Here is a 14,257-nt window from a genome sequence, read left to right as displayed (position 1 = left end):
TTATCTTACCAACATGAGACCAAATATCAGCTTTAAAGTTGGTTCAATTTCTCATTTTATGAATATGGAAAAAAAAGTTCACTGGAATGTAGCCAACAGAATTCGTTGGCAAATGAAGGAAATTTTGGATTTAGGGCTTGAGTTTGTAAGAATTGACAGCTTTAATTGATGGATACACTGATTCAGATGCCACAGGTATTGTGGATGACAGAGAGTCCACTTCAGGATATAACTTCAGCCTTGGCTCAGGTGCCGTTCCATGGGTTGACAAGAAGTAGCTCACAATATTTCTGTATCCTAAAGAAACCAAATGTGTATTTGTGGTTACGCAGCTTATGAAGTAGTTTGGCTAAGGAGAATATTAGATCTACAGGATCAGCAGAAATGGGCTACTCAACTATACTAAGACAATGGGAATCTGGTAAGCGTTGAAGGAAATGTAACTAGGTTCGGTCTTCATAAATGTACTTTTGATATTTGTATTTATTCAAGAAGAGTGAAAAAGTTATTCAGAAATTATTCGGTATTTATTCAAGAAGAGGGATTATTTTTATTATATATGTCAATGAGTTTCTTGCTCATTGAAATAGGTTTAGCACATGTTAAAGTGCTATAGGTGAGTCAAAGAGTCAAAAGAATTATGTTGAAGACCTTAAGGTCATGTTAGACAAGGTATACTTATGTACTAGAGTCAAAGAAGACACCTCCAAGCAAAGTCAAGAATCCTCCAAGCAAAGGCACCATCAAAAGAACCCATCCGAAGCAAAGAAGACAAGTCGGCCCACAGTCAGTAAGTCGGCCTAAAGGAGGGACAGTCCTCTATATATAGGGGCTGTCCACTCCTCTAACGTCAAGCTAACTCATCTCTGAAATCAGCGAGAAAGAGGACGAAGAAGGGATACAAAAAGGTGAAGAAAAGAGGTCTCCAAGTGCAGCGAAGAAGAAGGGTACATAACCAAGCCTAAGAGGACTGTTCTAGAGCTAACTACAGCCACACGTGCGAGAAAAGGAGGGCTGTCTCTGCGGTTATGACAGCAGCAACTCACAGTCAAACATCTCTCATTGTTTGGGCTTAAAACTAGGCCTGCAAGGCCTCCTACTCAAGCAAAGAAGAAGGGACCTCAAGCGAAGAAGAAAGAGCCTATAGCATCAAGTGAACCTCCCACACATGCGAGAAATTAGGGATGCAGGACAGTCATACCAAGTCTGTACCTACACCTCAAGGAAGAAGCTCATTTGGTCAAGAGGAAGGAAGGGATCATCACAAGGAATAAGTCTCATCATACACCAAGAATAAGTGTCTCTTCTAGAGCAAGTGCAACAAGGTCTACAGTTGAAAGAAGCATGAAGTGCCGGAAGAAGAAGGACGGAGTGCTGGGGAACGAAGTGCCGGAAGGAGGAGGACAAAGTGCCGGGAAAACAAACTGCAGAAAGGAGGAAGGACTTGACTTGTGCTTGGAGGATATTCTTGTCAAAGGTCTACGGTTTTGCATTTATCATTAGAAGCTTCAATAAGGGAAACTTACCAAAGGGTTTTCCTCTCAAGAGAAGAGAGGTTTTGGCCCTGGCAAAGAGCCAACATCTTGTGTTCTTGTTCTTATGTTTTTGGTAGCAGTTTGATAAGTAAAAGAACATACACTAATAATAAGAAGAAGATCAAGCTAACAAGAAAAAGTAAAAGTGCTTCACAAATTGTTATCAAGTCCAGAAGAATCACACTACGCCTAATTGCCCTAGATTCTTCAACATGGAATCAGAGCTAAGGTGACACATCAAGGACAAGAAGGTCTACCCTCTATCATTCATCAAAGAAGATTACAAAGCATGAAGAAGAGCCTTATATAAAGGCACCTACAAGAAGATCAAATCAAAGAAGGACCTACATCATCTACAAGCCAACAAGCAAATCTCATCATCAAGCAAGTCCACTTGGAGAAAGAAACTTGAAGAACATCAAGATGTAAGGAAGGCAAGCCATCAAGTCTTCAAGGAGAAAGCAAGTCCACTACATCTCAAAATCTATCAAGTATATGTCCCCTTTTGAATATACATCAATGTCCTTTTGCAAGGAAAGCAACAAATTGGTAGGTACCAACAACTTTCTTGCATGGAAGAAGAGCACTGATTTACTTCTCAAGGAGAATGAACTTCTAGAACACATCAAAGGGAATATCGCTATTCCAACTAAGGAACAAACTCAAGCCTTAGCCAAGTACAATAAGGATGAGACAAGACCATAAAGGATTCTAATAGAATCTATTAAGGACTCTCTCATTCCTTATGTCTCCAAACTTTAAACATCAAAAGAAATCTATGGTAAACTAGTAGAGTTATTCTCAGTAACCACAGCTGGAGAAGTAATATCTCTACAAAATGAATTATACAAGATGAAGATATCAAAGGAAGGAATAGCTCCATATTTCATGAAGATCTTTGAGATGAGGGATCAACTCCAAGAGCTAGGAGAAGTCATGTCTGACAGAGAAATGACAACCATAGTACTCAATGTTCTACCTGAGGATTGGGGCAACTTCACATCAAGCATATATGCCAAGAAGGAAGCCACCCCACTAAGTGAAATGTGGTCTCTATGCAAGATAGAGGAAACAAGACTCAAAGCAAAGGAAGATGTGGGATCAAAGGAGCAAGCATTTGCTACCATGGCCAAGAGAAAGGGAAAATTTGGCAAATTTGGTCCACGAAGAACAAACAATAGAGATATGTCCAAAATCCAATGCTTTGGATGCCAAGAATATGGACACTAAAAAAGGAATTGTCCTAAACTTAAGAAGGACAACAACAACAAAAGAAAAAGGGAAGAAGCTCACATGACTCAAGAGATGAAAGAAGAAGCCAAGAAGCAAAAGAAAGAAGATCCTCTGGGTCTCTACTACGACTAAGTCTACTTCTTTACTTAAATTCTTCTTTCAAAGTTTTGAGTAGTATAGGAGCATGTAGGAATAGAATAAAATTGCATGGCTAGAAACATATTCTAGAATCTAGAAGCATGATGTACATAGAGTTCAAAATAATCATGTAGAAAGAGCATTTACAACTAGAACAAAATGCATGGTTAAAAATATCTTCTAGAATATAGGAGCATGGTAGATATAGCTCAAGATCTTCATGTAGAAGGAGCATCCTAGTATAGGATATCATCCAGAATGAAAGAAAATTGATCCTGATTAAGAGTCTTAGAAGACCTCCATCATCAAAAAGAATGAAACATTTGCAAGGTAAGGGCCTTCAAGATCCTATGATGGAATCTCCAAAAGAAGATTCATAAACAAAAGAAAATGCCTCATTGGGAGCCCCATTCATGGGATTCAAGAAAAAGATGATATGCAGGCAAGCTAAGATGAAGCAAGAAGGGCCACGCCGAGGACAACCAAATAAAGCTCAGATGATCAAACGAGAATCAAGATGAGCTCTGTATGCATCGAAGTGAAGTCATGTATATTGTGAAGTCATGGGAATAATTCTATGACATGATCAAGTATGAAAGAATCTCTTTCACCAATGACATGCTTGAAGGCATGTACTACAATGCAATGAAGGTCAACAAAAGGAAATTCTCAATAAGGAGTATAATATTGCTAACTAAGAAGCAAGAAGGAATGTTGACTAGTCCTAGAAACAAGCAATGAAGAAGTGCTCCCACAAGGAGCATAAGGTGGTTGACTAATCTATCCAAGAAGAAGCAAATGAAGAAAGAGATCAAGCATGTGAAGAACACCATGATCACAAAGAATCACTATCTGACAAGAAGACATCTCCCGAAAGAAGGCAAGACAACCCTAATAAAGGAAGGAAAAATATCAAAGGACCCTTGACACCTATGAAGACTTTGGAGATATGAAAGGTGCAGATAATTGATTCTACTCTACAAAGATGTCGTGATGAAGAAGCCATCCAGCAAAAACACCATTTAATGTTGAAACAATATCAGGATGAAGTCATGAAGGGCTACTAGATCGAAGCATGTAAACAAGCAAGTACAATGAAGCATCCATGAGAAGAGTATTCTGAAGCATGGACAGATGACAAAGGAGTAGCCAGATGACAAGAGAACCTGATATATGTCAAGAAGGCCACTTTCCACGAAGGAAGCAATGACATGACAAACCAGGAAGGAAAGTGATCAATGAATGGTGCCCTACCAAGAATAAGATTCGAACAAAGACTTCATGACATCGAAGGAAGCAAGGAAATCAAGTAGCTGGAGGACCCGCAAAGAAGAAGTTGTTGATGAATGGACAAGTCCCTCGCTAAGAGGGAGTTATAACAAGTTCCCAATTACAAAGGAACTTGGACAAGTACCTTGTCAGAATATACTTGGGCATGTCTTCCCCAATTGAGAGGAAGAGATAGACACAACATTTTTGTCTTCACTTGGGAAGAAAGAATGGGAGGATTGGGTAATGATCTGGTATCCGATACTCTTTGAGGATGTGTAGGTTATCCAAGACAAGAGTAGGCAAGAGGACCGATATTCTTTGAGGGTTGGGAACCCAAGATAAGAATAGTCCTAGAAGGTCATACTCAGTGAACACCGGGGTGGGTATGTACCTTGAGAGACAATGACTAAGGTGTCTATAAGTCATTGGCCTCACCAACATTGTGCTCCGACCTATTGAGAGATAGAGCTGTCATTCAAGGCCTCGTTGTGGAAACAATGTTGGTTACTATGATGCTATAACAGATGGATTGCCAATCTGGTTTCTCCTATGTGAATTCTTCAACATTGAAAAATAGCCAAACACCTTGTAATGTTGTATGAATACCTCCCGAGTTAAGAGGGAGTGTTGAAGGAAATCTAACTAGGTTCAGTCTTAATAAATGTACTTTTGATATTTGTATTTATTCAAGAAAAGAAATATTATTTTTATTATATATGTCAATGAGTTTCTTGCTCATTGAAATAGGTTTAGCACATGTTAAACTGCTATAGTTGAGTCAAAGAGTCAAAAGAATTATGTTGAAGACCTTAAGGGCATGTTACACTAGGTATACTTATGTACTAGAGTCAAAGAAGACACCTCCAAGCAAAGTCAAGTCTCCTCCAAGCAAAGGCACCATCAAAAGAACACATCCGAAGCAAAGAAGACAAGTCAGCCCACAGTCAATAAGTCAACCTTCAAGTCGGCCTAAAGATGTGACAGTCCTCCATGTATAGGGTTGTCCATTCCTCCTACGTCAAGCTAACTCATCTCTGAAATCAACGAGAAAGAGGACGAAGAAGGGATACAAAAAGGTGAAGAAAAGAGGTCTCCAAGTGCAGCGAAGAAGAAGGGTACATAACTGAGCCTAAGAGGATTGTTCTAGGGCTAACTACAGCGACACGTGCGAGAAAAGGAGGGTTGTCTCTGCAATTATGACAGCAGCAACTCACAGTCAAACATCTCTCATTGTTTGGGCTTAAAACTAGGCCTACAAGGCCTCTTACTAGAGCAAAGAAGAAGGAACCTCAAGCGAAGGAGAAAGAGCCTATAACATCAAGTAAACCTCCCACACATGCAAGAAATTAGGGCTACAAGACAATTATACCAACTCTGTAACTACACCTCAAGGAAGAAACTCATTTGGTCAAGAGGAAGGAAGGGATCATCACAAGGAAGGAGTCTCATCATAGACCAAGAATAAGTGTCTCTTCTAGAGCAAGTGCAACAAGGTCTACCAACAACTAAAAGAAGGACAAAGTGTCGGGGAATGAAGTGCCAGAAGGAGGAGGGCAATGTAATGTTCCTAAACAGGAAATTAAGAGCAAGCAAACAATCCAGCAATCAGAAATGCGAAATACACATCAAACACCCACGAAAACGCTGGAAATAGAGAACTACTGAGCCATTTTATTAAATCAAGGGAAAATACAACAGTGAATGGAATTGTGCACCTCGGCTAATCTCTAAGGACAAGCGTGACAAAACCCAGGTGAGCAATTGTTGAATTGAAGGCTATCGAACTGTTGCACTAGAACTGAACTACGTTGCCCAGAAACTATGTTGTCTACTAGAACAAAAAGGCTGGAATCACTGCTTTCCGTGCTCAGAAAATTATAAAACTTCAACTCCCGAATCCTCATCCAAAACCCACCAAAACCTAGGAAGGGTTTGGACTAGTTCAGACTTCTGAAATTCAACCCCCAAGGAGCCCGTCCTCTGCTAAAACTGGCAAACTCGGCCTGCCTGAATGAAGCTGCGAAACCTCTCCAAAACTACCCCAAATCACTAGGATGAGTCCTCCTATGAATTTCCTTCCTTCCCAACTGTGATTCCAGTGCTGTGGCTCTTTCCCTCAAGACCTACGTGATGCCCAAACTAGCCCTCTACGCTGTCCTCCAAAGCTAGATTACGAACTGCCTATTTGTTGCACCCACTTGCTCCAAAACTCCTCCCAAATGCTGACCTCTTGATATACTTCGACTCTCCAAATCCCTCCGACTAGTGCTGGCCCAATGGAACTTTGTCCTCGACAGCGTGTTCCCTCTCTAATGGCCCAGAAATATGCATTGTTGGATAATGACTGAATGTGTTGGCCGTGAATACTCCTTGGTGCTCCTCAAGATGCTATGAAACTACCTTCCTAGGTTGGCACTCGTAGTCCCTCGAAGGTAAGGTTGAGTCTCCCGCTTGAGAGATTCGTGGCTAAGCAGCTCGAGCAAACAGCAAGTGATTTTCGATATGCAAGAATGAATGATCCCAAAGTGAGGAGCTCTTCCTCCTTATGACTTCGTGGGCCTACCTTTACCTCATGTGGGCCCCTCCGACAGCCATACAAATTCCCTCCAAGGCAATTCGAATTGCCCAATATGCTTTCCCACGTGGGTGGCCCCACCTTCCACTAGCAAAATAATCTAGTCGTATTTCTCCTAAGTTCCGAAGTCGAAATTGCCTAGGTCCTTTTCCTTAGCAAAATTTGTACAAAATTGTGGAGAGACAAAGCCTGTTACAAATTCTTTTAGGAAGGGACATGACAGTCCTCCCCTCCCAAATGTTGCTTGCCCTCAACCAACTTCAGAGCTGGATGCTCTAGAATGTGCTCACCCTCCCAAGTTGTATCCTCATCCAGCAAGCTCTTCCAGCGTACCAAGAACTCCCTAATGGTCCTACTCCTCAGCTTCCTCTCCCACATCTCCAAAATGGCCTCAGGCTCCAAAACCAGATGGCCCTCATCATCCAATAGGGGTAACTCTACTGTTGTTGTCACCTGTTGTCCCAGCACTTTTTTAAGGCATGAGACATGGAATATGTTGTGAATCCTGCTCCCCAGAGGCAGCTCCAGCTCGTAGGCCACCTCCCCAACTTGCCTGACTACCCTGTATGGCCCATATAAACGCAGTTGTAGCTTCTCAGCCCCCTTCTGCTTCAATGTGGACTGCATGTATGGTTGTAACCAAAGGTACACCAAATCACCCTCCTCGAAATGTCTCTCGGTTCGGTGTCAATTTGCGTACACCTTCTGTTGGTTTTGCGTAGTCACTAAGTTATCCTTGAGAGCCTTGAGGATGTCTTGGCTCTCTTAGATCCAATCTTTGGCCTTTGGGGCACAGCTATCTCCAAAAATAACGTCAACAAAAGATAATGCATCATAACCATACAAGGCACGAAAAGGAATCATACATATGGACATGTGATGGGTGGTGTTGTAGTAATACTCACCCAAATGCAACCACCGAATCCAAGCCCTCTGCTGCCCAGTCACGTAGTTCCTCAGGTACCCCTCCAGCCATTGATTAACTCACTCTGTCTGGCCATCTGTCTAGGGGTGGTAACTCGTGCTAGGGGTGAGCTCAATACCAACCAACCTGAAGAGCTCCTGCCAAAAGCCTCCCATAAACCTATTATCCATGACACTCACGATGTTCCTAGGAAGCCCGTGTAACCGAAAGATCTCCCTAAAGAACAGCTCTGCAACCTATGAAGCCTAATATCTGGTAGGGATGGCGAAAAAGTGGGCATACTTGATCAACCGGTCGACCACTACATAAATGCAGTCCTTGCCTTGTACTGTAGGGAGCCCCGTGATGAAGCTCATGGAGATACTCTCCCATTTCCCCTCAAGGATGGGGAGCGACTTTAATAATCCTGCAAGATGAATCAGCTCCCCTTTGTTCCTCTGACATGCCTCACACTCTTGTACGTGCTTCAGCATGTCCCCCTTGAGGCCCTTCCATGTGAAGCGCTCCTTGGCTACCATGTACGTTTTCCTGAACCCCTGGTGCCCTGACAATGGCAAGTCATGTGCTGCCTGGAGCACTCTCTCCCTCAATTCTGAGTTGGGAACCAGAAATATGCGCCCCTTGTAGTAGATGACCTCATCTATCAACCGGTAGCACTCATCTGCATGGGTACCCTCCAGAATCTCGCATGCCCTCCTATCCTTGGAATATTCGACCAATAAATGGGCCTTTCAATCATGGCAGATGCTCATGGCTGATAAGCCTGCCAGTCTCCGGGATAGGACATCAGCCACCATGTTATGTTTCCCTCACACATACTCTATGTCGAAATCATAGGCTTGCACCTTGCTGACCCATCTCTATTGTCTGTTGTTAAGGCCCTGTTGCCCCATGAAGTGACGAAGTCTGTTGTGATCAGTCTTCACCCAAAACCTGTTACCCACCAAATATTGTCGAGACTTTGCAAAGGCATCCATAATGGCCAACATTCCTTGTCATATATAGAATATGACCTCTCATGGGGTAAGAGCTTCTGACTCTTGAAAGCAATCGGGTGCCCATCCTGAGATAGTACTACTCTGACTCCCTCCCCAGATGCATCACACTCCATGGTGAAGGGCTGGGAGAAGTCCGGAAGTGCCAAAACTAGACAACTACTCATCACCTCCTTGAGGCGGTCAAAAGTGGCTTGTGCCCCATCTGTCCATGCGAAAGCCCCTCTCTTGGTCAAATCTGTGAAGGGAGCTGCCAACTGCGAAAATCCCTTGACAAATTTCCAGTAATATGTGTAGATGCCCAAGAAGCCCCTCAACATTGTCACATCTCTAAGTACTAGCCAATCACGAATAGATTGTATCTTCTCCTCATGGACCTTCACCCCATCTGCGCCAATGATATGCCACAAGTAAAGCATCTCGGTCAAGCCAAACTCACACATGGACAGCTTGGCATAGAATTGTTGCTCCTCCAAAATATGCAACACCTCCTCCAAGTGTTGGAGATGCTCCTCCCAAGTCCTGTTGTAAATCAAGATATCGTCGAAGAAAACCAACACAAACCTCCTCAACTACCTCCAAAAGACATGGTTCATACACGACTGAAAGGTAGTCGGGTCATTGGTCAACCCAAATGGGATGACTAGGAACTCAAAGTGCCCATAATGGCACCAAAAAGCTGTATTGGGGATGTCCTGATCCCTCACCCTGATCTGGTGGTACCCTGAACATAGATCTATCTTAGAGAAGTACTTGGCTCCTCTAAGTTCATCCATCAGCTCATCGATGTGGGGGATGGGGTACCGGTTCTTCAATGTCTTCCTGTTGAGGGCCCAGTAGTCAATGCACATGCACAAGGTTCCATCCTTCTTCACCAACACCAATGAAAAAGCAAAAGGACTAGAACTCGGCCTGATGTGGCCCGATGCCAACAGTGCCTTGATGGCCCTCTCAATCTCGTCCTTATAGGCCTTAGGATACATATAAGGGGTAGGGATCACCGCCAGTACACACGGCTCCAGCATGATGGTGTGCTGGAATCCCCTATCTGGTGGCTGTCTTGGTGGGATATCTCCAAATACCATTGAGTACATGTCCAACAAGGCCTATATGTCTAGAGGTGGTGGTTGGGCCTGCCCTCCAACCTCTGAAACCCTCAGCTCCACTGCCCATGCTATGTCCCCATGTCGCAGATCTGTGTCCATCGTACGCACTGAGACTGTCTGTGATGGGTATGAATGCATGCCTCTAAGGACCACCGATTTGCCATCTGGGCCAGTGAACTCCATCTCCAGTTTCTTCCAATTAGTAGTAATTCGCCGAAGGGAGTACAGCCACTAGACAGCCATCACCACGTTCGTGTCTAGCACATCGACCATAGTAATTCAAAACCAGAGAAATTCCCTTCTGGGTTATTCTGGGTTTTGTCCAAGGAGTCTAACTCTGAAAGGACATACTTTTCTGGGCAGTTTTTGGGCACATTCTAGCAAAACAACAGTTTCACTGGGACAGCACAGTGCATAGTGGTGCAACAACTAAGCAACCATCACCTTAGTTATTCCATCACCTAGGTTTGGTCCAGCTTGTCCTTGAGACAAGCCCACGTCCACCACTTCATTTATATTGTACCTATGCTCTAAGATTTTATAATACATGGCTCAGCAGTTCCAGATTTACAGTGTTTATGGGTGCATAATGCATGCTTTTAATTTTATGTTGCTACATTGTTTATTTGTTTAGAATATCACTTATATTCCTACTTAGGAACATCACAGCCAGGAATCCAGAAAACCTTGAGTTCATGACTCTTCCTCACGAAAAGGGAATTGTCATGATCTAACAACAATCTTGTGTCATAGGCCTTCGCGTACTGTCCAGCATTACATCAGATGCACTATTAACATGCCTGATTACACATGCTTGTCACTATGTACACCTTACTTTGATGCAAATTTGCCATCCAATCAGCATCAAAACTATGTAAAAAGTGTCACCTCAGATAAGATAAGATAATTTTACTAGTCCAACGAATGACCACAAAACTAGGTCAATGGGACTAGAGGTTGCATCCAGTACAAGTATAATGTGGGAGTGCAAATGCCACTCCTAGAAAAGTTAAATCTAATAAAAAACTATATGCAAAATGAAGTAATGAAAAATACAAACAATAAGACATGCTCATGGACATGAACATGTATAAAACCGTATAAGCAGCCTAGTGAAGAGCCCATGGAGAGAGAGAGTTGAACATAAGGTTCACGATGTCAAGAATGTCGAGTTAGAGCAAAGAGCTAAGCATAGTTCAGAAATATCTGAAGCTTGTATTTGTATACGTTGAGGAAACTCGAGAAAAGAAGCTGAGCACTTAAGAAGCTTGAACGTTAAAATTCTAAAAGGAGAAAATCTGTGTCAACCCTGCAAATCTCTGGTATATATCTTAGCTCTGTACCAGGGGATGATATGATAAGGTTGTGTATCCGCAAAGAGATATGAAATGCAGAGTGATGATAATGATTGACCACCCACATGTGATATTCCCAATTAGCAATTATTGCTAAGTGAGAATATAATTTATGTACAATTTTGACAATTTTGGGTTCTAACTTAGGAGAAGTGGATTGGAGTACCCCACTTCCAGTTTTTAGTTGATGGGGGCACTCACAATATGGAAAAAAAGGCAAAATCAAACTCTTAGTGGAATATGGGGGCCACCAAGAAGGAAATACGCTCCACCTGGGCAATTCAATCTACTTGGGAAGGAAGGGAGTTCGATGATGGGACCCACATGAGGAGGAGGCAGCCATGATTAAATAGAAGGGGCTCACTTCAGTTTAGGGCTTTTGACAATTTGACATTCACTTCCACCTAGCACGCTTGAGCTGCTTAACCGAGTTTGCACCTGAGATACTCAAGCAAGTTTCTCACACCTTGCTTCGGTGGACTTCGAGTGCCAGCCCAAGGAGGGAAGTCAATCTCCATGTGAGCATCTTCAGCATCAGCCTTCAGGAAATTCATGGGGGTTTCATGGCAGTTTCCAAGGCGTAGTTGAGGAGTTCGATTTGCTTGGAGAGCTAGCAAAGAGCAGAGGTATTGCTGAGATTTCCAGAAGCATTTTGCATCGCCAATCGTTGGAGTTTTTGACGTAGAAATCATCCAAATCCAGGAGGAATTTTGTTGTAGCAAAGCAGCCACGTAAGTGACTGCGTGGGCCTCAGCAGGAGGCTTTTCTGGGCACATGTGGGAGTTAGGGAGGTGATCATTGGGAGCAAATCTGAGCTGGGGATTTGGGGAAATTTTCGGAGGGGTGAATCCTTGGCATTTTGCAGCATTTTGGAGGGTTGAAGCAGTCATCCATCACGTGGGCCGAAATTTCCAGCCAGTTGAGGAACACGCTTAAATAGGGGTCAATTTCGGAGGTCAGAAGTACGCCAAACCCTTTCTAGGTTTTGGTGGGTTTTGGAGAGGAGCCCGGGGTTAATTTCCCAGAATTTTCTGAGCACCAGAGGAGGGTCTTTGAGCAGGTTCTTTCCAACAGACAGAGCAGTTATTCCAGGGCAGCATAGAGCATAGTTGGGGCAGCTCATTTCCACATTTGGGCATTGTATTTTTCTACCTAGGGCTTGTCTAGCTTGCCATTTTGGCAAGCCCAGGTGCACTCCTTTCATACCCCATTATACTATTGCTCCATATAATAAAATGGCTCAGCTGGATGATGTTTTTGGAGATTTTCTGGGTGTCTACCTATGTATCTGAGTTTTTGTGTGTGCATATCAGTTTTTGCTTTGTTTATCACTGTATTTCCTAAGTAGGAATATTACAGCATTACAGCAAACTTCCATATCCATGCCAAAGACTTGACCAAGAAAGTAGCATCTAACAAGGTAGGTGCTAGTCCTGTACTCATCGAACCTCAATTTGAGCCTACAAAGCACATGTGACCGGGTGTGGAGCGAACTAGCTGATACAGTAGAAAGGCACAAATATATGCATGCAGAATGGTCGCAGCAATGCTGCCATACGGTGAGAGAAGAGTGCAAATTTTAATGGTATGATCAGAAGAGAATGAGTGATAAAGTTCCCAGGGTTACAGGCCAGCATATATTTTCAGAGCAGAATGTCCAGCGAATTAAACAAAGGTAATTTGAGAGAGAAATCACTTGGGAGGTCTGAAATTTCTGTGGTTTTTCTCTCGTATAATTTGGCTATGGGTGGATGAGTTGAGCAACTTTTCTTGGGTAGAATTGTGTTATGATGCTTATGGTGGATCTTGGATGGTGAATGGTGAAGTTAGTTTATTTGCTTTATCATGGTATTATGTTTATGGGGTGAAAGTTCATGTGCTAAGTTAGTATATTTGGTATTTGTTTCATTGTCCTCTTGCTAAACTAAGCTCTTCTTCCAAGTTATTAAGGAATAGAGATAGGTTTTTCTTCCCCTTAATCATCTTCAAAATTTGAGACCCTACATCTCAAACCTAGAGTAAGTATATTTTCCTAAGTTTGTTTGAATCTAGTTATCACTCCAAGTAAACCCTAAAATTGTTTGATTCCTTCACCCCATGTGCCACAAAAAAAAAAAAAAAAAATATATATATATATATATATATATATATATATTATTGACAAACTAATGCATTGATCTTCTATCCTCCATCACCTATATTTCTTTATAATCCTTAAGACTGTTTTGCTAGGATTTCCTCTCCAAGACCATTCGGTAATTGTTTGATTGTTTATTGGGGAACCGATTTGAGCCTCAATTGGTTTAGATTGACCCATAGGAACCTTTGAACTCCAATCTTGGAACTACCAAGCCCTAGCAATCCTATGCAAGGGAGAAACCCCTTTGAGTCGGAGGAGAGCTAACCAGAAGCAAGAAGAGGGTTGGTGAGGTGACGGTGGCCCCCTCTGAGGTGCAGTGCGTCTCACGCTTGAGAATTCAGACTTTACCTCAAGAAGTGCGAGATTTTCTGTGATGGAAGGGTAAATCCATGAGAGCAAATCATTTTGTGAAATCTCTTTTCCCTACACAATGCATACAGCAGTATAGCAATAGCTATTTTCTACCTAACACTCCTTAATATAATTTTCATTTTGTGAAATACTAGACTAATGGTATGAACAAATAATATGGCAGGAGAGATTCCCAGAGGCTCTTGAGATTTGAAGTATAGACCATATGTTATAAGAACTTGAAAGCAACAGTGACAACATAGAAAATGCAAATCCAATACTATAACTATGTTTAAAACGACAAAATGAAAAATGCCTTTAGATGACATGGTACATTCAAATTCAATCAAACTAGGAAAAAAATTCAGAAAATGCATACCCTTTGAGGATTTATGCCTGCAGCTGCAACATATAAGTCTAACTTTCCAATTGCAATACCAATGCCCTGAACTCCAAGATCTCCAAGTCCCAATATTCTACTTCCGTCCGTAACCACAATCATGTCAACCTAACAATTCAGGAAACATTACAAGAAGCAATCCTACATTAATATCATACCTTCCAATATCAGTTGCATATTAAAATACAAGCACATGAAATGGCTACAAAGTAGGGAATGAAAAGTTGCATTG

General features: G+C 42.3%; 1 protein-coding gene across 1 annotated transcript in view; it reads right to left on the bottom strand.

Moving 5' to 3' along the window:
* Nucleotides 1-14,257, bottom strand: part of LOC149239243 (NAD-dependent malic enzyme, mitochondrial-like) — a 220,000-nt gene that overhangs the window by 107,868 nt on the left and 97,875 nt on the right. Inside the window, exon 5 of the mRNA XM_089367096.1 lies at nucleotides 14,005-14,133. Within this exon, the coding sequence (XP_089223222.1) occupies nucleotides 14,005-14,133 (129 nt within the window). The remainder of the gene's footprint in view (nucleotides 1-14,004; nucleotides 14,134-14,257) is intronic.

The sequence above is a fragment of the Pinus tabuliformis genome, chromosome 8 (genome assembly GCF_031772625.1).
Source record: "Pinus tabuliformis cultivar Carrire ecotype Pingquan chromosome 8, CPIR1, whole genome shotgun sequence".
Lineage (NCBI taxonomy): Eukaryota > Viridiplantae > Streptophyta > Pinopsida > Pinales > Pinaceae > Pinus > Pinus tabuliformis.
This window is presented reverse-complemented; position numbering and strand designations above follow the sequence as displayed.